Source organism: Neofelis nebulosa, chromosome 2 (genome assembly GCF_028018385.1).
Source record: "Neofelis nebulosa isolate mNeoNeb1 chromosome 2, mNeoNeb1.pri, whole genome shotgun sequence".
NCBI lineage: Eukaryota > Metazoa > Chordata > Mammalia > Carnivora > Felidae > Neofelis > Neofelis nebulosa.
The window spans coordinates 173,958,771-173,984,029 of NC_080783.1; the positions used below are offsets into that span (position 1 = coordinate 173,958,771).

Sequence of the window (25,259 nt, forward strand, 5' to 3'; positions counted from 1 at the left end):
ATTTTACATCACCCTTTGCCCTATACCAGCGCTTGTCAAAATCTTACATACAAAGAACCCTAAAGACAGGGAGTGAGCGGATAGTCCCAAAAGGTACCTCCCTAATTGACTCTGATGCTTCAGCGTTTTATCTTACTTCATTGTCCTGCACCATCTACCCATTTCCGTTACTGTTACCATCACCACTACCACAGGAAAACACAGTGCTTCCTCATTTCCAGGCACTGTCGAGGCACTGTATATGCATTAACTCATTTGATCCTTCACAACAACCCGCTGCAGATAAGGTACAATCATCTTTCCCATCTTACAGATAAGGAAACTCAGGCAAGAAACATGAAGTAAACTGTGCAAGAAGACAAGCTAATGAATGTCGGAAACAGGATGTCAATCCAGACAGTCTGGCTCCAGAATCTGTGCCCTATGGTGTGCTAACTCCTGAATATAAAAATGCTTCCCTCTCTAAACCTCATACCAGCCATGAGCTGCGAGTAAATGTGTCATGCTTATCCTATGGCTTCTGGCACACAGTCACACAGCCATACTCCAGGTGAGGGGACAGCCTGAGACCCAAGAGCTTTATCCCAATAGCCTCAGTGCAATAGTCTCACTAAGGACCAATGCCCAGGGCACTCATGGGGTCTCACAGTGCTCAAACAGCTGATGAGCTGGCCAGCACCGGGAGATGATTAAAAATCTACCATTAAACCAAGATGTACTTAGACCAGACCTTTTTTTAAAGTAGCTTTTCATCAGGGGATTATATTTTCTTCTTGACAATTTCCTTAATGGCAAGAAAGGCTATATGTTAGAAGAACAAAGGAGACCCAAGGGCAAAGAGTAGAAGATTCTCACCAAGGCGGGGGCCGAGAGTGAGGAGGGAGGAGGAAAATTAAACAGGCAGAAGAGACATGCCCCCACTTTTATTCCTACAGAATGCTCCAGCGCTGCCCACCCCCACCTCCTCTCTCTGCCGTCTTCTCTGGGGGCACTAACAGCAGCCCAGAGCTCATTAAAGTTTAAACAGACTGATCAATACGGACAGAATGGTGAATTGTCCATCTGCAAATTACCAAACGCTTCATGAATATTTAAGGAACAAAACTAGGAACAGAGAGAAGAGAGAAACCAGGACTTTATTTTTCCCTCTAAAAAAACAAAAAACAAACAAACAAAAAAAAAAAACAGACAAAAATATCTCTGTCGCTCCTGATCACCAGCAGGCTGACTGCAATCCAAGGCCACTCAACATCAACATCTGCCTGGCACAACTCAAAGTTTTGCTTTCTCAAAACACACATGTGCATGCCACTGCGCCTTTGCACATGCTGTTGCCACTGAGCAAAATGAGGTTCCCCAACCTGTCCACTTGGAAGGCAGGACAGTCCAGTGACTAAGGGTGCAGCTCTGGAGTCAGCCTGCTTATGGTTCCAGTCCCACCATGAAGCCAGTCCCCTCATCTACCCTGTCAACCATTCACCATTGGGTAAGTCACCTAACCTTTCTGTGCCTATTTCCTTCTCAATAATACAGGGGTCGTAATAGTACTACCTTCATAGGGTCATTGTGAGGATTCATATACATGATGCATGCTACCACGGTTTACACAGCACTGGGCACACCTGAAGGCACAGCAGGTGTCAGCTATGATTATCGTGACTTCCTCCACATTCGGTTACACGTGACCAGATCATCTGCAGGCTCCACATCTGTCCCATCTACCTGTGCCCGAGATCCCCTTTCCTCAGCTCCAGCCATAGCCACTTAGCCCCTAGCACCTACTTGAGTCATAGTCTAGCCGTCTATTGATCTCTGTCACTAGCCTATGAGCTCCCGTAAGGTAACGCCTGTATCAAAAGCACCCCAACACTGTTCCTGACACCAGGTGTACAAGAGACATGCTCAGCAGGTGAGGGCAGGGGAGCATCTACAAGGGTAGAATCCCACAGCTGTGGCCATACCTTTGTGACAACACCACATGCGGCCCAGATGTCCTCCGAGGACTGCTCATGGTGGTTGAACTGAGGCTCCCATTGGTTAATTGGCTGGTCTGCGAAAGCCAAAAGGACTCCCCTCTGGTCCACCAGAGCCGCACGCACACTGCCCGTTCCAACGTCCACACCCACGTAGTAGCTCCCTGGTTCCTGACCTCCCCCGGGCATTGCGGTCCCTCCACCTGCAGAGATCAAGCAAGGACAAAAACCACACTAAGACCAAGTAGGTCTACAATACTGGGCATAAAACATCTTTTTTTTTTTTTTTTTTTTTTTAAATTTTTTTTTTTCAACGTTTATTTATTTTTGGGACAGAGAGAGACAGAGCATGAACGGGGGAGGGGCAGAGAGAGGGAGACACAGAATCGGAAACAGGCTCCAGGCTCTGAGCCATCAGCCCAGAGCCTGACGCGGGGCTCGAACTCACGGACCGCGAGATCGTGACCTGGCTGAAGTCGGACGCCCAACCGACTGCGCCACCCAGGCGCCCCTGGGCATAAAACATCTTGAAAGTGGAAATAAAAGGAGTGCAGCTGACTGGTGGTCATTTGCTTCCTCGTTCACCCGACAAAAATGCAGAGTGGTCACAGAATGCTAATGGACACATTGAGCTGGGTGGTGGGTAAACGAGACAGGCAAGGCCTTAGACATGGAGTTTCCATTCTTGGAAGGAAGTCAGATGTGAAGCAGCTACAATCTCACAATTCTTTAAGCAGAGGCATGATACCCAGTGAGTAAGAAGTGCTTTACATGTAAATAGGGGGTGTGGAATCCAGAGAATCTAGAGCTAACAGATATGTATTTATTCTCATTAAATTGGATCAAAATGAGGACAGTGGCCACAGTACAAAAAAGGAACCTCATCTACCCTGTCAACCATTCATTCAAAAAATTATCTACTGAGCACCTGTCACATGCCAAGCACTGTAAAAAGTCCATGCACCCCTCCCGTATTCCTCACTGCAACCCCAGAAGGAGTCTATTTAAGTCATCCGAATTTATAGATCATTGGAGGAGACTCCAAGAGATACGTTACTTTTCTCTTAAAGGCAGGTCCACACACTTAGGAAGAGTAAATGACACATGTTGTACTGATGGGGAAACAGGTCTCTGAGACATGAAGAGAGGCAGCAGCATCATTCACAGGCAGCCCGGACCCACAACTTCCCATCTGATACCGCCAAGTCCCATGCATGCCCTTCACCTCGTTCCCTCTTAACAGCCTGCAGGGTCACTTTGGAGAAGAGGCAAATACACTGCAGCCAAGTCACGAAGAGACTGAGAATTGGGAAGGAGCCTCTTGGGGCACAGGATCAGGAATTTGTGAGACCGGCTGTTTTCTTTGCAGACCCCTTGTGAGTTACAAGGAAATCCGACAAGAGAACACTCAGGAATTCCTTGGCCATCATCACCACTCTAGGTCCCTCTGGTCAGATTAGCCCACATGACACAGAAATTTCCCAGCGACTTTCATTTCTCAGATCAGCCTTTCCAAGAGCAAGAACAAGCCCCCAAGACAACAGCGCTGGTGAACAGGCTACAACTCCCCAGGTGAGCCCGGGGCAGTCTTTGCACCCGGGAATCTCATTTCAACTGAGAAAGTGGCCTGAGCCCGTCAATTTCAAAAAGGTAATGCTTCCCTGGCAAAGCCACACTTGGGGATGCTAAAACACAGCCAGCCCGCAGATGTTCAGTTACTGCTTCCTGGATATTTATCCCATTCAAAAACAGCTTCATGAAAAGTGACCACTTCTGACTTAATCACAGTGATCTCCCAATGGTGTTTGCCCCCTTGGGCTAGCAGGCTCCCTGGCAGGTGGAGGGGAAAACGGGGAGGCGTGGGGGGGGGGGGGGGAGGGGCGGTCCTGGGGAGCCACAGCCAGCACACGTGCTACCTTCAGCAGGGCTTCGAAGAACAGCTCCCGGGCTCCAGCCTCCACGCCTTCTCAGCCTGACTTCCTCGCTTACATGCTTTGGGAGCTACACAGGATCTACAGCACCAGACATCAAGCTACACATTCCTTAGTGTTCTTCAAGCCATGACTCACACAAAATTTAAGTGAAACAAGTCAAAGTGCAGCTGCTCCATTTGAAGCAAAGATCAGCCCAGCGCCCCCTCCACACCTCTCCTAGAAGCCACCGCTCTGCGGGGCCCTTTCTCAGGACCCAGGATGGTTGAAATACAGCATGGTGTCCTGCATGGCATCCCAGGCCCACCAAGAGCTTCCCCGTTTGCTGTCAGGCATGTCTAACACAATCCCACCAGGTCTTACACCAACCCCAGACATTCTGAGACTCCTCGCAGGTTCTCAAGGGCTCACCCTGCCTCGGGGCTGCCCCACCGAGTGCTTCCTACTTGCCCTTCCCTTCCTCACACCTTCCTCTCTTGTGAGCCTGCCACAGACTCACACTGCAAGCTTCCAGCTCAGCCATCTCCCCTTCAGGAAAGACATCCTTGCCTTTCTCTGTCCCTCGCTGCCACCAGAGTACCATGTCCCTGCTTTCTTTTACAACCTAACCATTGTGAAATAGGATTTGTTTTCGGTTCCAGGTCTGTCTCCCTTACTGGCCTGAACCTAAAAAAAAAGGAACTTATTGATTTCTGTATCCCTAGTTCCTAGTATATAATCAGTTTTCAATAAATGTTTCCTGAATGAGCAGCTAGATCAGTGAAATCGATAGAAATCATGGATGAACCTCATGCTTTAACAGTTCGAATTCCTAATTTTGTACCTATACGACGAGTGTTTTGTCTTGATTCTAATCTCTGTATGCTTCATTCATCCAATTAACATTTACTGAATGCCTACAACCACATTTCATTAATTCTAGACACTCATTTTTTTCATTTTGCTTCTCTAAAATCAGTGAATCCTACAATCAGTGGCATCTTATAATCAAGTGGTAGCATTTTCTTTCTTGGTGATGCATGAAACAATAATGCATCTTGTAATCCATGACTGATATTCAAAGAAATGCAGAATGCGCCAGGCACAGGCACCCTGCTATGAGCAGAGGACAAGACAGGGCCCTGCATTGGCTCAGAGCTACCTCAAGTTTCTTCCTATGCAAATAGGAGGAAGACTGACCAAGCCAGTTCCTCCATCTCCCTGCTACTGACCACGCCACAACCTCTTTACTCGGAATTCCCTTTTAGCTTCTCACTGTCCCCAGCGTAAAGGCGCAGGGGTGCTCCTAACACTGATCCTGGCTTGCGAAGAGCCCTCTGCCCTTGGCTAGAATTCCCCAAGGCTATTTGAAACATTTCAGAGAGAAACAAGGAAATAAATAGGAAATCAAGAGTCTATACAACCATTCCAGCTCACCCTGACTGGCCAGCCATCCCCCAGGCTTCTCGCCGTTCCTGCTAGCCCAGCTCCTCAAGCCTAGGTTCCTCACTTTTGTCTCCGTCTTCCCCTGCAGGGAGTGCAACATCTTATCACCCACCACCCACAAGTCAAATTTATTTCCAGCAAAATCCAGAGGCAGATTTCCACTCTGGAAACACCTAGGACGTACCTACCTCAGTTCTGGTTTTTGGACCCATGTCCTCACTAAAGAGGCAAGAATCTACCCTTCAGGAGAGCTCCTACTTCTTCTTAAGAAGGGTGGAGCTTTACTATTATATTATTAACTCCAATGTTGCCCAGATCACAGCTACCCCCAGTGCCAACCCAGAGCCTGGCACACAGCAAGAACCTGAGTCTTTGTGACTCAGTGGATACCTTTAAAGCCTATCATTAGGGAATAAAAGGTACTACGTCTACTGTGTCCCCAGTGCTCTGTTCAACAGCTTGCTTACATTACCATACCACGTTTAATCCTGACATCATTCCTTCAAGGTTAATTCCTAGTATCATCCCCATTTTACTGATGAGAAAACTGAGTCGTAGACAGGTCAAGTAACGTGCTGCAGATCATGTAACTAGTAAGTAATAGAGTTGACAGCAAACCCCTTCCCTGTGGCTCCAAAGTCTCTAAGCATTCTCGGGGTGCTATACTGCCTGACTCTCCTCCATCTACTAAATGCCTATTTGCCAAGGACCCTGCCTACTTTGTCTAAGATTGGCTGATTCAGAACTCAAGGTGCCCCCCTTCAGAGATGGCCCCTTCCCCAATGTCAGGCTGCCTCTCTCTGGCAAACCGCCCATTTCTAGACCACATTACCAAAGCACTGGTCAGAAAGAGTCAAACCTACGGGGACAAGGGCACCATACCTCCTGGCACTGTTCACACATGCCTCCCAGTTCATGTTTTTCTAAGGAATAGAGCCTAATTAAATATTTCAGGTTCGCCATGTTTCCCATTACTATAGTTTTAAGTGATCTCTTTGTGATTGTTTCCACACCTGGACCCTGAAAGCAGGGAAGCAAGTTAAGTTCAAGCCCTTGGACGGCTTCCCTGAAACTCGACCCTGAGAGTTTTAAAAACTCTGCCAGAGAATTCCCTGCAACTCAGATCCCTTGTCTTGCCGCTCTGTGCCCTTTGTTCCAGGGTCGCAGGTACTCTCTGCTGTGTCCTGTACTCCAAACTGTATCCAGTGCACCTTTGCCTGAAAAAATAAAATACCTGCAAAATTGAAAACATTCCATTTTCTAATTTGTTAAGAAAAAAAAAAGGATTAGGATCCGCCTGTGTGTCTGGCACTTGCATGCATGCCTTAATCTCTTCCAAATGAAACTCAACCGAGTTGGTAAACCCATCACCATTTTGTACTTCAGTGGGACGGGGAAATTCGCCCCAGTCACATGAGCTGTAAAGAGCAGCACCCAGATATGAACCTCAGCCTCTACAGCAAGTGTGGGGATCTTTCCACAACAACCTCTAACGAGCGAAAACAAAATTCTTTGTTAACTTCTTCAATCACGTAGCAACAAGTAGCAATGATTAAGCTCTGTTCTGCAAATCACCCACATGATTTTGTGATTCCATCCAATCCTTGTAACAACCCCGTGAGGCGGACAGAGTGAGCCCATGTTCCAGTTAAGGAGACTGAGATTCTCAGCAATTAGTCTGTTTAACGTCACATAGCATAGAACCTGAGGAGCTGGGACCGGAGGCTGTGCTGGAATGGCTGCAAAGCCCACTTTATGAATGCTGGGGGTCAGAACTTTGGTGCCATCTCATTCTTTTAGGCAAAGACGAATGCTCTAAAAACTCTGATTACTATTAGGGCTACCAGGAGGGTGACAGGCAGGCAGAATGAGGACATGGACTGTGGGGGCCACGAGAAAGAAAAAGAAAGAAATTCAGGTTGCACTGGACACAAGTCCTGGGCCACCTAACTTCTCAGTCTGCAAGATCCTCCACAGGGCAGAAAGAGCCTCCTGTCCAAGCCCCCAGTATGCACGGGACTCACTTTTAGCCCCGATTCATGATCAAAAGACTGCTCCTATGATAAATATTTAGATGGTTCATTAAATAATAGCTTCTATAAATATTATTAGAAATATGCCACAGGAAACCACAGGCTTCACGGCTGATTCTTCAACAAATGTGCAAGTTGTTCGAATGCAGCGTGAAAAAGGAAGAGGGACATGAACATGGGAGGCAGTTCTTTGCAAAACTATTTCAGTAATTCTAAGAAGGGTGTCAAGGCTACAAATATTGTGCCCAAAACCCCTCGGTTGGGGGTTGTCTTGTATCTTTCCTCCTCCTTTTCCCCGATACAACCTAATAGCAAGAATATTGTTTCCTATGACTACAATCCTCCAGAGTGAAGGAGCTTACCTTCAGTCCTATTTCTTCAAAAAGGCCACTCCACCAGGATCAATTAGGTGACAGTGTCCACAGAAACAGTGTCCCAGGGATCTGAGAAGGAACTCAATATCCTCTTTCAACTTTGATCTCTGGACTCTGCTGTGAGCTCAGGCACATGAGTTCCACACAATTTATTTATTTGGTTAGTCAAATTGCAAGCAGGCGCTGGGTAAGTTTGGAAAGAAAAAGATAAGCAATGAGTATGCCTGTCCACTTCGGCCCTCTAACAGAAAGAACTGAACAGCACTTCAAACGAGTCTCGCATGCTGTAAAATGGCAAGAAGGCTTCGGATGGGAAGTAAAGAGCTCATTTGGCAATAATAACAGTTGGCAATTCATAATAACTGGATGCCTAGTGGTTTCACCAACAATACCCCTGGGAGAAAACAGTACAGGTTGCTCGTGGCCAATTTTCCTCTTAAGGTGAAAAACTGTCTCCTATGGCTCCAATCTCCTAGTATGTTCGCGAGATTAACTGAGATTATATAACTGAAGTGACTAGCATAGCACCTGATGTGTGGCACACACTCTGTAAGGAGCTCCAATCGTGAGGACTATTATTATGTCCCTTCCAACACCGGATCACCTCTGGACACCTGCAATATACCCCGCCCCTGCCCAGGTGTTCTCACTCTAACAGCTCAAATCCCAGTAAACGAAGCAAATGCTAAATACTTTCTCTGTGCCAGGACACTAGGACTCTTCAGCTGAAAGAGACAGGATCTCTGGCTTTAGAGCTGACAATCTAACCTAAGAATCTGATTTCTGAAAATCAAATGGTGACGACTCAAGTTATTCCCGGTGTTTGTGCTTCCGGCAAAATCTAACACACGTAGGTAATAAAACAGCTTCCTGCTGCTGCCGGAACCCTCGCCACACGCTGGGGACCAAGCGTCCTATCCCAACACCACCTTTCTCCACAGAATGCAGAGATGCTGGTTGGAAGACGAAGTACCAGTTTGCTGTTTGCATCACTGCTCCAACCACGAGATCAGAAAGTCAGTATTTGTCAGGATACTGAGGGTCTTCATGTTCTGAACTAAGCCCATGTTTAAGTACAAGCCCCAGGTATCCAAGGAGATGTAAAGTATTAAATCAGACAGGAGAAAGGCTGGCTGTTCTTTCAACTCAAAGTTGGATTCCCAAAGGCAAAAAAAAAAGTCAGAACTCACCAAACCCCCATGCCTGCCTCACAATGTGGCAGCCACAGGATCAAAACTGAGCCAGTCCTGGATGATGACCAAAACCACCACCCTCCACAAGCCACACAAGGCAGGACACAGCAGCCGACACAAATACAAAATCCAACCATGTCGAGGACAAATGCACAGAATAGGTCCTAAAGAAATCATGGATGGAAAATCTGACTCATGAGAAGACATCCTCAAACTCCAACAACAAACACCACCTTAACAGCAGATGAAACTTTGGATCTCCCACATCCTCTTCTGTAAAACCCTGCTGACTCTCTCTTCTTTTCAATCCCTGGGATCCGATAAAGCAACTCCTTAGAAGCCTTTTATGACACCCCACCAAGCTATTCTCTCCACACAGAAAGCAAGAGGGGACACCTCATTTAGAACACCCATCCAAGTTATGTGCTGTGTCTCCCATTTACAGACGAGGATGCTGAAATTCTGTGAGGATCGATCTCCAGTGGATGGCCACAAAACCAGGAGACGAAGGAGGCTGTATTCAAATTCAAGTTTGTCCAAGGCAGAGCAGGGCTCTTGCTGCTGTCCCTGCTACAACGTGGCTTTCCATGCTAAACAAGGCGCCTTTATCCTGGGCAAACTCAGAATGCCCTTCCGGGTCTGTTTATCTTGTGAAATCTTCTGGGACACTCAAACATTAGAAATGGTTTCTCTCTGCTCTGATTCAGAAACACTATGTCACCATAAATGCTACACTAATAAACGTGAGATACTAATGGACTGTTTGTTCTAATAGCTACTTCCTAGTACCTGCCTACTGGCAACACAGTGTAGGGTAACCTAGGAACGGGGCAAGTACCAGGTTGTGGGGGAGAAGGAAGATTTTTAATGTATACTAGAGTCAAATACCTTTTAAAATAAAAAGTCTCTAGGGACTCTGCCCTTGGAGAGTTCCAGAAGCACGATCAGCAAGCCTGTCTGCCGTGTGAGGCCCCTGGATTCTCCCTCAGGACAATCTCCCTCCTTGACCAGGCACCTGTATGGGGTGGGGGGGTGGGGGTGGGGGGCGGCAGAGAGAAGATGGAGAAATTACTTGGACAAGGGGTTTTCTCATCTGAGTCGGTCTATCTTCCACAAATCCAGTTTACACTGAGTTCACTAAAACTCAGAGTGCGAGCCCAACAGTCTCACACTCCCATGCCAGGAACCTGGAAGCAGAAAAATGGCAAAACAGGCAGAAAGAGGGTGAGGGCTGGCACCTGATTATAAATGCAAAGTTATTATAGTTTAACCTCAATATGCCAATTACCAAGCTAAGCCCGTAACGGGGAAAACTGTACACAAACTTAGTGATTTATTATTACATGGACTCTTCTTTTTGGAACGTGAATTCCTGACCTCTGAGTTCTGAATAATTTAAGTATATATGTAGTTTCTCTCCCTCTGTCACTTTCTTCTCCAAGAGGCTGTTGATTTGCTGACATAATTAAGTATGAACTGATTTTCTACAGAACTAACCAGACCTTCAAAGCAAGGCTCTTATCATTAGCATATTGGCTGAAATCCAAGGCGTTTCCAAGAAAAGTCACTCAAATTAGAACAACAGAAGAACCCCCAACCTCAGTGACTGCTGTCAGATGTCAGCAAATTCAGGAAAGGCTCAGGGCAGTATTAGCTAGAGAAACAAAATCCCTTCCCCCAACACAATCTTCCAAAACTCCTTCCTCCAGAGACCATGCTCAGCCAGAAGCCGAGGTCTTTGGCCTCTTCTTGTGTTTACCTATTTATGAAGCATGACCAAGTGGATTTTAGGTCCAAGGTGAAAGGCATAAAGAACGAGTTATTTGAAGGTCAGATTTTACACTTGGGGAGCTGGATGGTGCCATTTCACAAACATGCCCTGTCAAAATTACCAAGAGCTATGGGACAAACTCAAACTACTGACTGAACCAATGCTGCTTCTGCCCCAAAAAAGCCCAAGCTCTTTATTTGGCCCCCAAGGACCTCAAAGCTCTAGTGCCCACCTGCCTCTCTAACCTCACCTCCCTACCTCCCTACCCCTCTCCCCAATCTCAACCCCCTATACAACAACCCTAAGAGCTACTAGCCATCCCTTAAATGAATGTTTGGCACCTGTGTTCATTCTGTTCCCTCCTCCTATGATGCAAAGAATACAAACTTGCAGGTCACAGAAAAAGAAATACAATGAACACACATGAACACTCAGCCTCACAAATAAAATAATGGAGGAAATGCAAAACAAAACAACATAAATTCTCATGTAACAAGTTGGCAAAAATAGAAAACTTTGATATTACCCTGTTTCTGCAGGAGTGTGGGGAAATAGGTAGTTTCATACACTTTTAGTGGGAGAGTAAGGGGTTCAGCCTTCTCTAGAACCATCTGGCACTATCTATCCATTTTTGAAATCTCCCCTTCTACCCTACAGGGTTTTTTTGGTAATGTTTTTGAATGTTTATTCATTTTTGAGAGAGCAAGAAAGACAGAGCACGAGCAGGGGAGGGGCAGAGAGAGAGGGAAACAAAGAATCAGAAGCAGGCTCCAGGCTCTGAGCTGTCAGCACAGAACCCCATGCAAGGGGTTTTGAACCCATGAACCGTGAGATCATGACCTGAGCCGAAGTCGGACGCTTAACCGACTGAGCCACCCAGGCACCCCTCCCCTACAGTTTAACTTCTAAGAATTGATGGATTGGCTCACCTAAAAGATATACATTAAAAATATACACTACAACATGTTTTCGTTAAGGCAAAAAGCACACTCACAAAAACCCTGGAAACAAATTAAATGTTTACTAATAGGGGACTTACTGAAACTTATACATAAGGAGCTAGTAATACCAATGAGAAAGGGGCTAAAGAAAAATGCTAATGGTATGTTATTAAATAAAAGAGCAAGTTCTTAGAGACTACATTTGTACTAGTTTTTTGTTGTTGTTGTTTTTTGTTTTTTGTTTTTCTTAAAGACAGAGCATCACTGGGGCGCCTGGGTGGCTCAGTGGGTTAAGCGTCCAACTTCGGCACAGGGCATGATCTCACAGTTTGTGAGTTCGAGCCCCACGTCAGGCTCCGTGCTGACAGCTCAGAGCCTGGAGCCTGCTTCGGATTCTGTGTCTCCCTCTCGCTCTGCCCCTCCCCCACTCACGATCTGTCTCTGTCTCTCAAAAAATGAATAAATGTTAAAAATTTTTTTTTTTTTTTTTAAAGCATCAGTGGTTCTAAAACCGTGGTCTCCAGAAGAACAGCATCAGCATCACCAGGGAACACTCGAAATGCAAATTCTCAGCCTCCAGCCCACATCTACTGCTTCAGAAGCCCGGAGAGTGCAACTCCACAGCCAGCACTGTAAAAGCCCTCCAGGTGATCTTGACAGATGCGACAGTTTGAGGGTCAACGTACTGTACTAAGACCTAACACACGAGATTCAGGAAGCACACACCAACTCCCGCTTCCTGCAGTGACACCTAGGGAAAAGAAAGGTGGTGGAAACGTGGAGGACATTTTGAACTTCCCCACTCTGCTGTCGGAATGTTCACAATGAGCAGCTAATACTGTAGTAACAAGAGAGATCTTCCTAATAGTGAGTGGAGCTTTGCTCTGTGTGGCTCCCATCCTCCACACCTCATTTTTGTCCCGTGGGATCATCCAAACCACCTAATTCCTTTCAGGGGAGCTATCCCTTTCAAATGCTTTACGATGATTCTAGTGACTTCCTATTGGTCTTCTTTCCTCCAAAACTATAGGTTTTCAGTTCCTATAAGCGCTCCTCCATGCCATGGCTTTTTCTAAAATAAAAGGGATAAGGCGCACTTGATACGTTTAATGAGAATGATCTTCAGACACTCACGTTTCCATGTGATGTTGTATGGAGAGCAGTTAAGCTGTACTACCAGCACATGGAAACCTGCCTGGAGACCCACTGGATGCAACATATACTGGGACAAATCCGGGGCCCATGCGGCCCAATATCCAATGACACTAAGAGCAGAGTAATTTGTTCAGGAGAAAAGGGAAAGGGAGCTTGAATATGTTCCCAAACTGTCTCCAAAGGAGGGCTCTGAGGGAGCCTTTGTCAACTACCCTACTCTTCCTACAGTTTTATCAAGATATATCTTCACATGAATCCAAATGTTTCCCAAACATACTTACATTTTGAGCCAATCCTCACCTTGGATCTCATGAGGGCTTACTCTTTGCCAAGCACAGTATCTGTGCACAGTATGACGTGACCCTGCTAATTTTCCCAACCCTGGAGGGATCCATACTTAGAAATGGGGGAACTAAGGTTCTGTGCAGTAAGGTCACTTGGCCACCATCGCAGAACCAGTAAAAATCAGAGAAGGACTTCAGTCCTATGCCCCTTCCACCAGGTCACCGAATACTTTTAAACGTCCTAACAGTAGCCTCATTCTAACCTCAAAGTTGGCCAGTAGTTCTACCATCCCAGAATTCCGTGAACGACATACACTGAGACTTGTCTGTTGAAATCACTCTTGACTTTACACAGTCTTCATCTCATTCTTCGTCTCCCACAACCCACCAGTAACTGAGTCTTCTTAATCTCTCCATCCTGTGGCTGGTTTAGCAGAACACAAGCTCCTCGGCTGTCAGCCTGGTCTGCAACAGACTTTGCTATAACGGAGGCCTGACTCCAGATGGCCAAGGGACTGGTAATACACTGAGCCTGAATGATTTCTACCTCATCGCCCTACTCTCCCTAAAACCACCCCACACATACATCACCGTGTATCACTGTATAGGTACCTGCTGTATGAAGTCTGCTTCCTCCATGTTGGTAAGAGCCTCCTCAATAATTTAAGATGATGAAGGCAAAGGTGGCGGGGGTGGGGCAGGGGGGTGGGGGGAGAATGTTATAGAGGAGTCTCCTGGGAAAAGTATTCCTAGTTTGGGAAGGAAATCTCATCATTTCCCCCCTCACACATCAAACCTACTTCTCCCAGACATACTATTCCTTCTCTCCTGTCTCTCAGTGAGCAGCACCACCAACCATGCTGACTGTTTGCCAGGCATCTATAGGTTATGACTCCTATGCACGTTATTCTCAGCCTGCCTGCCCCCCCTACCATACACTCAATCCTTTTCTGCCTACCCTCTGTCCCAGGGCTACAGTCTGGATCTCCAGGCGCCCAATCGTCTGTCTTCTACTTGGGTTTGGACAATGGAGAGCAGTAGCAAAAGGCGTCAAGAAGGAAGGAGAGTAAGGTCCAGGCTCCCTTGGACCGAACAACCTGCATCTCTTGAACAAAGGTAACAAGGCCTCTCAAGGCAGATTTCTGCACAGTTTCTCCTTTTGGGTTCTGGTAACATTCCTCTCCTAACCCCTTTACATAGGACAGAACAATCCTACTTTCTCAGCCCCATGGATTCAGGCTGCCCTCATCTCTCTAAATAGTTCCTTTACTAAAAAATTATCCTAATTGGAGGGTGTCTTCTATTTCCTTTTGATCTACTTCCTGCACTGTGCCCTTTCAGACATCAAGGAGTAAAAGTGGTCCCATTATTACTGGTGCCTGGATACTTCAAAACCTCTTCTTCATACCCTCAAATAGTCCCTTCTTTAAATTTTCTTCAGAAATTCCAGTTGAAGACCTCCACTGCTAGCCAAGATGAAGTAACAGGAACCATATTTACCCTCCCATCAAAAACTACTTTAAAAATATACATATATAGGAAATGAGGGTTCTCAGGACACTGAACATTAAGGCAAGAAAGTACAGTGAGCCCAGAAAGGGAGGGAAAATGAAATGTCCTGAAATTGCTGAAGCTTAATGTGTGGGACCATGGTACAGGAAGAGGAAATCCAGGCCAAGCCCTGCAGTCTGCCAGCATTGAGGAAACAGAGCTAGGAGTCTGTGGACAACAGGAAGCTACATTTCTTAGGGCAGAGTACAAGAAAATAGAGAGTTACACAGAGGGAGAATTCCAGAGAACTACAAAGGGTGCTCCTCAAGTATTCAGGAGAGTACCAAACACCACATGCGTGTGAGGAAACCATTTGTGCCAGAATCTCCCAGAATTGGTGTACTTCACACGGGGCCATGAATAGTGCCCACTGACACCAGCCAGAGTGGAAAAATGTAATTCACAGGGTACTAAGTAGAGTAGAAGGGTTTCACCTCAGCAGTGAAGAAGAATTAACCCTGGTCCCACCTAACAAAGCTTAGGGCAAGACTCAGAAGAATCCAATGGTTTGCAAATACCTCACTCATACCCCAGAACAAAGTTCAAGTGTATTTATAAAAATACAAAACTATCTAGCACAAAACAAGGTAAAATACACAATGCCTGGTGTTCAATCAAAATTTACCAGGCATGCAAAGATACAGGAAAATACTATCCAAAATGAGAAAAATCAATGGGCAGTGACCTCACACTGACACACTGGACAGAATTAGTAGACACAGATATTAAAATAGCTATGATTCCTGTATCTCGTATGTCAGAAAGCTAGGCGAGAGATTGAACTTGAAAGTTCAGAAATGGAAGATGAAGCAACTTTAAGCTGAAATGCTAAAAATGACAACTAGGATATCTGAGATGAAAAACTTACTGTATAGAATTGGACAATACTGAAGAAAAGATGAGTGACCTTCAAGACACAACAATAAGACACTAACCACGAACAGAGAGAAAAGATTCTTAAAAAATAGAGTATCAGTGAGCTGTGGAAAAACTACAAGTGGTACAATATATGTGAAATGGGAATCCCTGAGGCAGAGGATAGAGAAGGGGTCAGGAACAATATTTGAAGACCCAATGGTCACAAACATTCCAAATTTGATGAAAACTACAAACTCACAGATTCAAGAATACCAATGAACCCCAAATAAAAGAAATATGAAGAAAACTGAACCAAGACAACATCAGATTCAAATTGTTCAAAACCAATGATACAGAAAATCTTAAAAGCAGCTTGGGGGGAGGGGAGGTGACAATCGCCCAAAAGGAAAAAAAAAAAAAATACGGGGGCACCTGGCTGGCTCAGTCAGTTTAAGCATCCAACTTTGGGTCAGGTCATGATCTCACGTTTCGTAGGTTCAAGCCCAGCATTGGACTTTCCGCTATAGCCCAGAGACCGCTCTGGATCCTCTGTCTCCCACTCTCTGCCCTTCTCCCTTTCACACACTCTTCCTCAAAATAAATAAATAAGTAAATAATAAAGATTATTAAAGAAGACGACATTACAGAAGAAAGAAATAAAAATAGAAAGGACAACAGATTTCTCATCAGAAATAATAATGCAAGCTAGGAGACAGCAGAGTAAGATTTCTGAAGTATTGAAAAAAAAAACTTTCTATCTAAAATTCTGTACCCTGTGGAAAAACAATTCAAAACGGAAGCATTAATAAAGACTAACTCAAACAATGATGAAAAAATTCATTACTAGCAGAACTGCACCATAAGAAGCGAGGCAAAAAATGGTAGCACATGGGAATCTGCATCTATAAAACAAAACAGAATGTAGAGCACACGGGGAACTATGTGGGTACATATAAAGGCTTTTTAAAAATTAGTCGAATGTCTGGGGCACCTGAGTGGCTCAGTCAGTTAAGCATCTAACTCTTGATTTGGGCTCAGGTCATGATATCACGGCTGGTGAGTTCAAGCCCCATGTCAGACTCCCAGCTGTCAGCACAGACTGCTTGGGATTCTCTCACTCCCTCTTTCTCTGCCCCCTCACTCACTCATTCTCTCTCTCTCTCAAAATAAATAAATAAACTTTAAAAAAAATTACTTGAATGTCTTAAAAAGATAACTGACTCCCTGAAACTAAAATAATAACCATACATCATGGGGTTTAAACCTATGTAGATATAAAATGTACAATATAAAATAACAGTAGCACAAAGGCTAGGAGGCAAGAATTATAAACATACTGTTATAGGGTTCCTATATTATATGTTAAGTGGTATAATCCCACTTGAAAGTTGACTCTGATAAATTAAAGATGTATTCTGTAAACCCTAAAGCAACCATTAAAATAATACCAAAAGAAAAAGCTATGCCTAGTAAGCCAATAAAGGAGAGAAAAAAATGAAATTATAAAAAAACAACCCAAAAGAAGGCAGAAAAAGAGTAAAAAGAACAAAGAACAGATGGAACAAATAGAAATGAAAAGAAAAAGCTAGATGGGTACATTTAAAAATTTAAAAGAAACCATATGAATACTTATATTAAATATAGTCTAAATACTCCAATTAAAAGGCAGAAATTAGCAGGCCTCACTTTGTCATCCAGTCCAACTATATGCTGCCTATAAGAAACCCATTTTAAATATAAGAAACACGCAGGTTAAAAGTAAAAAGAAGAAAAAGATATGCAACAACAGAGCATTCAAAAGAAAGCTAAATCATTATCACACTAAGTAGATTTTAAAGCAAAAACACTACAGGTCTAATAACTAAGTATATTTCAGAGTCAAGAATATTCCCAGAAACTAAGAAATAATAATAGGGATGATTCACCAAGATAACCTAACAATCCTAAGTATTAACACACCTAATAACAGTGCATCCGAATACATAAAGCAAAATGTGATAGAGATGCAAAGAGAAATGCATATATCCATAATTATCCTCAGAGATTCTAACACCATTCTCTCAGTAATTCTCTCAATGATGGAGTAAGTTGACACAAAATCAGCAAGGATGTAATATACAGTAGTCAGCAAAGCTGATATATCGATAAGTAAAAAGCACTCTATCCAAAAAAGGGCAGAACACACATACTTTAAGTTCACATCAAACATTTACCAAGACAGACCATATTCTGGGCGAAAAAATAGTCTCAAGAAGTTAAAAGAATTCAACTCCTACAAAGTACCTTCTATGACCACAATGGAATTAAATTATAAATCAATAATTAAAAGATAAGTGGAAAGTCCTCAAATATTTGGAAACTGAATAACACTTCTAACACACGGATCAAAGAATACATTTAAAAAATATAAAGTATTTTAACTGAATGAAAATAAAAATATAGCAGAAGTGGTAGGATGCACTTGATGCAATAAATCTATAGTGTCGTAAGCATGTAATAGAAAAGTTGCCTCAAATAAATAACTCAATTTCCATCTTAAGAAATTAGAGAAGAGTAAAAGGAACCCAAAGCTAGCAGAACAAATAATAGATGTCAGAGGAAAAATCAAGAAGTTTAAAAAAAAGACTACAGAAAATAAATAAAACCAAAAGCTGTTTTTTTTGAAAAGACCAATCAAATGAATACATTTCTGAACAGAATAACCAGGAAAATAAAGAGAAAAGATGCCAGTATTAGGATTTTATGTATCAGGAATGAGGGAGATGAAATCACAACAGATTCTACAGATATCAAAATAATGAGGGAATATTATGAGCAACTAAGAAGATATGTACAAATTCCTTAAAATATAGGAACTACCAAACCTCACTGAAAACGAAGCAGATGATCTGAATAGTCCTGTATTATTAAATCAGTTGAGTTCTTCCTCTTCTTGACAGAAAACCAAAAACAAAAAGAACTCTAGACATCTTCATTGGTGAATTCTACCAAACATTTAAGGAAGAAATAATATTCTATACAAGCTCTTCCAAAAAACTGAATTGGAGGAAATACTTTCCAACTCATTTGAGACCAGAATTATCTTGATAACAAAACTTAAAAGACAACACAAGGAAAGAAAACTGTATCAATATTTATCATTAACATAAATGGAGAAATTCTTAAAATTTTAGCAAATAGAATCCAACTAACTATAAAGAGGATAATAGGTCCTGACCAAGTGGGATTTATCTCAGGAATACAAGGTCTAACATTCAAAAAAAAAAAAAAATTCGGTGAATGTAATTCATCATATTAAGATTCTTTAAAAAAAAAAAAAAAAAAAGGTCTTAATAGTTACAGAAAAGAACACCTGACCAAAAAAAAAAAAAATCATTCTTCAGTTAAAGACAAAAACAAAAACAAAAATTTCAACATGTCTCAGCAAAATAGGAACAGACTGAAACTTCCTAAACCTGATAAAAACCTACTATAAAAACTATTCAACTAATATCATACATCATAGTTAATGATGAAAAAATGTTTCTCCCTAAGAAAGATCAGAAAGAAGATGTCACTTCCATGCAACAAGGAGTAGAGATTCTAGCCAGTGCACTATAGCAAGAAAAAGAAATAAAAGGCACCCACATTGAAAGGAAGAAAGTAAAACTGTCTTTATTCACAGATAACATGATCACCTACATAGAGTATCTGATGGCATCCACAAAAAAGGCTATTAGAACTGAAAAGGAGTTTAGCAAGATTGCAGGATACGTGACCAATACACAAGCAGCAACAAACTGGAAGATAAAATTTAAAAGATAATTTCATTTCAATAGCATCGAAAAAATAGGATACCTACAGATAACCTGACAAAGATGTGCAAGACCTACCTACTGAAAGGTACAAAACACTGAGAAAAATTAAGGAAGACCTAAATAAACAGATATACGAACCATGGGTTAGAACACTCAATTGTTAAGATGTCAATTTGCTCCCAAATTAATGTAGAGATTTAATGTCGTTCTAACTTAAATCTAAATAGGTCTTTTTTGTGAAACTGAAAAAATGGCTGTAAAATCAATACGGAAATCTAATCACCTAAAAAAACCAAAGCAACTTTTGAAGATGTATTTCAAAATCCACCTATACTACCAGGCTTCAATACTTACTGTTGCAAGATTTTTTACCTCAATACCTGGATCCGTTGTCTGGCCACTTCAAAGAATGAACAGGTGGACATAGAATGAGCAGCAGGCAAAGTTTATTGGAGTCTAAGATTAGAAAGCAAGAGGTAGGAAAGCTGTCTCTACAGAGAGGGGGCGTTCAAAGGTGAATACCTGTGGACTGTACAACAGGGGTCCTTGTTTAATAAGGTTCTGGTCACACACCCACCCTTCCCTTCCTCCTTGTTCCTTCTCAGGTCCTACCTTTATTGGCTGGATAACACTAGGTGCTGGGTTGTCCATTCCTGATTGGCTCGATTCCGTTGTATAAGGGCTATGGCCATATCATTCCTTGTGGGTCATATGTTTTATGGTCTACTCCTTATTTTCAGTTAGGTCTTTTGTCAAATTCCTGAGGGAAACTGGTGGGGGAGTGGGTGGTGTCTGTTACATTCTTCAGAGGAACGTTATGCCGGAGGGGGTTTATTGTAGTCAGCCACTCCCAGAATTGTTCCAAAATATGTGTTTTTCCCCACCCAGGGACCTCAGATCATCTTTCCCTCTCTGCCTACTGAATCCTATCTTTTCCTATCATATTATTATGAAACTATAGTCATCAAAACTATGCAGTATTGGGCATTAAAACAGCCAAAGAGAACAACGGAACAAAACAAAACATCCAGAAATGGGCCTCCACATATACATAGTCAATTGATTTTAACCAAAGGAGCAAAGGCAAGTCAATGGAGAAAGGATAGGCTTTTCAGCAAATGGTAGTGGAACAGTTAATGACATACATGAAAAAATTAACTTTGTTTCATATCTGATGCTATAGATTAATTGAAAATAGATTGTGGATTTAACGTAAAAACAAAACAATGAAGCTTCTTTAAAAAAATAGGAGAGGGGCACCTGGGTGGCTCAGACGGCTGAGTGGCCCACTCCAGCTCAGTTCATGATCTCACGGTTCGTGAGTTTGAGCCCACATCACGCTCTGTGCTGACAGCCTGGAGTCTGGAGGGTGCTTCGGATTCTGTGTCTCCCTCTCTCTCCAAAACCCTCTCCCATTCATGCTCTGTCCCTGTCTCTGTCTCTCAAGAATAAATAAACATTAAAAAAAAAAAAAAAATAGGAGAAAATGAGAGTCCTGGCTAGGCATGACTTCTTACATAAAATTACTAAAACCACGACCCATAAAATAATAAATTGATAAAAGAGTCACCATCAAAGTTATAAATTCACAAATTAGACTTCATCAAAATTGGGAACTCTGCTTATGAAAAGACACGGTTAAGAAAATGAAGAGACTAGAGGTGGCTGGGTGGCTCAGTCAGTTAAACATCTAACTCTTGATTTTGGTTCAGGTCATGATCTTACATACAGTTCATGAGTTCAAGCCCCATGTCAGTGGGGTTCTGCTTGGGATTCTCTTTCTCCCATTCTCTCTCTGCCACTCTCCCTTGTATTTTGTGTGTGTGTCTCTCTCTCTCATAAATAAGCTTAAAAATATATGAAAAAACAAGCCACAAAATGGGAGAAAATATTTGTACATACAAGTGACATAAAGAACTTGCAATGAGTATATAAAAGCTCTCAAAACTCAGTAAGAAAATAAACGGCTCATTTTGTACAAGTGAACACAAGATTTCACAAACACTTCACCCAAGAAGATATATGATACATATATGGGCAAGTAAGCACATGATAAGAAGCTTGAAATTATTCATTAGGGAAATGTACGTTAAAACTCCCTGATAGAGGACTCCATGTTATCAGAATTGTTAAAATTAAAACGAGTGACCACACCAAGTGCTGGAGAAACCGGAAGTTTCATGCACCACTGAAGGCAATGCAAAAAGGCACAATCGCTCTGAAATACAGCTTTTTAAAAAGTTAAACACACACCTACCAAGTGAACTAGCCATCCTCCTTCTAGGTATTTAACCAAGAGAAATCAAAGAATAGGCCCATTCAAAGGCATGGGTATGAATAGTCCTAGCACCTTTATTTGTGGTAGCCAAAAAGCAGCCCATAATCCAAATACCCACCAACAGCTAAATAGATAAAGTACAGTATATTCGTGCAATGCACCAAATGAAGTAAGTGTGCATGCTCAACATGGATGAATCTCAACATGATTAAGCTAAGTAAAAGCCAACATGCAAAAAAGATACGTATTGTATGACCCCACAGATAAAATCCTAAAATAATATTAAATAATCTATACTGACAGAAAGCAGATCACTGGTTGCTGGGGGGGGGGGGGGGGGGTGGGTTGGGAGAACCAGGAAGGAAGGGATTACACAGGAGCACAAGTAATCTTTATGGATGTTAGAGATGTTCTTTATCTTACTTGTGATGATGGTTTCACAGACCCAGACACACGTCAAAACATCTATTAGATATTTTAAATATATACAGTTTATTATATGTCGAGCATACCTCAATAAAGCTGTTGAAAAATACCCCAGTTGGGAAAGCCTTTTCCCTGACGGCACTGTAACTGCTCCCTCCTTTCCCATTCCCTACATCCAATTGCTGTTAATTCCTAACCATTCCACAGCCAACCTTTGTACAATGCAGGGGTAAGGGGCACTGACCTGCCGCGACATAAAAATCTGTTCACAACTTTTGACTCCCCCAAAACTTAACTTTCTAATAGCCTAGCATTGATGAGAAACCTTACCAAAAATATAAACAATCAATTAACACATATTTTGTGTGTTATATACTGTATTCTTATATACTGTATTCTCACAATGAATTTAGCTAAAGGAAATGCTAAGAGAGAAAATACATTTACAGTACTGTAAAAATTCCGCGTATAAGTGCATCTGCGTTCAAACCTGTATCGTTTGAGGGTCAACTGTATTCCCTCTCCCTCTCCAGTCCAGAACTATCACCCTAACCCATCTCTCACCTGTATTATAAAAGCCTCTCTCCACCCTGACGCCAGAATTAACTTTCTAAAACACCAATCTGTATCACTTCAACAGCTCCTGGTTGCTCTGGAGATAGGTTTCAAACTCCCTTACTATGACTCACCTGACCCTCCCCGATCTGACCTTTTCCCCTTCCGCAGCCTCCTTTCTGGTGATTTCCCACCTCACCCTTTCCTATCCAGCCATACGAGTCAACAATATGCCAGGTTTATATAGTTTTGCACACACTGTTCCCAAGTCAAATAATCCCCTTCCCTTTTGTCTCTCTCCAGCCCACTCATACTGAGGCTCTGTCACTCAGCTCGAGTATGATCTCCTCTGGGAAGCCTTCCACGAAACCTCACATTAGGCCATTTGCCCTTCTCTCCACTTAGTTCAAATCACAGTCAATTACCAGCATCTTCCTCATACCCTGCCGCAACACTAATCTCAGAATCATATAATCTCCCTCATTAGACTAGATATAATAAGCAGACTGAGTGAAAGTTGGAAGCAGAGACCAAACCTTGTTCATCTTTACCTACCCAGAGCCAACCACAGTACCAGGCCCAGAATACATGCCACACCATTAGTGAACAAATGAATGAATGGAAGAACTGGTTTGGATGACCCTTATACCACCACCTGGGTTGATTCTGTATTTCTCCGTATAAAGAGATGGGCAGATGAGGTTAAATGATCTCTGCAGTACATTCTGGTAAAATAATTATTTCAAATCCCCTGGAGGGAGCTGGGGGGGGTGGTCCCTATTCTGGCTGGGCAAGATTCATTACCTCTAAACTGTTTTCAAAACCAGCTGGTAATTGACTGTGATTTGAACTAAGTGAAAGGTTAGGGAAAGGGAACCAGATTCCAGGAAAAGACAAGGTCCACAGCAAAAATTAACACAGCCTGGAAGAAGGCCCAGTCTCCTCCCAGTAAACTTCTTACTTTCATCCAGAAAGATACAGATCTCCACCCTCAGGATTATTCCCTTCTCCCTATACGCATGTTTTGATTTCCAAATCCAGCAAGGGAGGCTCCCAAGCTCGCTTCCCCTCAAAATCAATCACAAGGCCCTTCTCACCCTCTCTGGTCTTTCCCTTATCATCCTTAATCAACAATCCTCTGGGCCTCCCACTCACACGGCCTCCTCAGGGGATCCCTCCAACAGCCAGGCCAGTGATCATCAGGTCAAGAGCCAGGCAGAGGGCCTCATTAACAGGAGACTCCCAGAAGACCAGGAGGCAGTCGAAAGGCTGCAAGACCCAGCTGGGAACCATAAAAAGTAAAAAATCAGGATATATATTTGGTGGACCATAAAAAAAGAAAAGCAAGCAAAAACAAAACAAAGCAAAACTCTACCATCTGTATAATAGCCACAAACCAAGAGAAGACCTGCCTTCTTTCTCACTGATTTACAATTCAAAAGTGTAATCACTTCCTCCCTCCAGATCTCCCATTTTAAAAAATTAACCTAATGCTGTTCCATGTTTTGGTAGTGACTGACCCTTTAAGTTAGGGACGCTATTAGTTAAGACCTAAGAAGTGCTTTCGTGGAAAATAGCCAATGATTAGGGAAATTCACCATTTTACATCTTGCCAATCCTTAAAAGAAGGGAAATGAATTAAAAAGCAAGGATAACATTAGGCCTTTCCTACCAGGCTGACTGTAACCAAACAGCATTATACCATCACAACTAAAATGCACCTTAAACGTTATCACAAGCTGCTGAAAGCGTTTGAAGTTACAAGCAGCACTGGCCTTTAAAATGTCTTAGGCAGCCAGATTTGTATTAAAAACTCAAAACTGTTCAGGAAAAAATATCCTAAAATAGGGGTCCGGGGGAGGGAGGGAGTGACTAAAATATAGAGAGCGTGAACACAGTTAACTGGTCGGAGATGGCAGAGGACCCCGGGTTCCCGACATATCATAGACAGCCTTGGGGATGCAGTAAAGGCCGACCCTTCTCTCGACGGGCCAGCCGCCTCACCCAGGAGAGGACACAGGGAACTCAACAGCATCCCGGGGGGCGGAGGCCCTGCGAGCTTGAGACTTAAGCGGCAGGAGAAGGAAGACCAAGAGGAAGGGGCGGCGACTGCGGGAAAGGTGGGGGAGGCTTGGGCCGGGTGAGCTCTCGGGTTGGAGAACGTGGGCGCTACGAGCCTGCGCGCCTGCAAAAGCCCCTGCTGCACACGTGGGACTGGGAGGAGGGTCACTTACTTGTCCAATCTGAAATTAGATTTTAGCTAGCGGGGCTCTGCAGGTTGCCGTGCGGAACGGCACCGCGCGCGTGCAGAGCGCTCCCAGAGAGTGGCTGCGGCTGCGCCCCGCCCCCGGCCCCGCCCCCGCCGGACGCGGCCCCTGTAAAACCCCCCCTGATTGGCCCTTTGAACCGGGCCGAGGATTGGCCCGCTTGTGCCCGCCCCCGCCTCCGAAGCCTCGCCCCGGCTCCACGGGCCTTAGGGACTTTTTAAAAAGGCAAGGAGGTCCCCTGCACAAACTCTTCGCAGCCTCTGACGCTTGGGTGTGGAAGATCCGCATCTTATAACCGTTTCTCAACCATTTACTGAATGCAATTTACTGACCGTTGTAGGAGGATGTCATTAATAATAATAATATATTAATAATAATTACTGAATGCTTGCTTTGTGCCAGGTCCTCTTTCTGATACTTTGCAGGAATTTATCCGTGTAATCCTCT

The 25,259-nt window shown here is 43.4% G+C and overlaps 1 protein-coding gene across 17 annotated transcripts in view; it reads right to left on the bottom strand.

Annotated features, from left to right (window-relative positions):
• FGGY (FGGY carbohydrate kinase domain containing) overlaps positions 1-24,890 on the bottom strand; it is a 423,584-nt gene extending 398,694 nt beyond the window's left edge. For 5 of the 17 annotated variants that reach the window (XM_058717224.1, XM_058717223.1, XM_058717222.1 and 2 more), the window contains exons 1-2: positions 24,780-24,890; positions 1,962-2,176 (exon numbers count right to left, since the gene is read on the bottom strand). In XM_058717224.1, coding sequence (XP_058573207.1) covers positions 1,962-2,162 — 201 coding nt within the window. In that variant the 5' untranslated portion in view covers positions 2,163-2,176; positions 24,780-24,890. Of the gene's footprint in view, positions 1-1,961; positions 2,177-5,517; positions 5,537-7,724; positions 7,806-9,817; positions 9,945-19,898; positions 20,282-24,779 lie in introns of those variants that run through there. The other 12 variants (XM_058717231.1, XM_058717228.1, XM_058717217.1 and 9 more) reach the window with 11 other exon arrangements.
• Between the last annotated feature and the right edge of the window lie 369 nt (positions 24,891-25,259).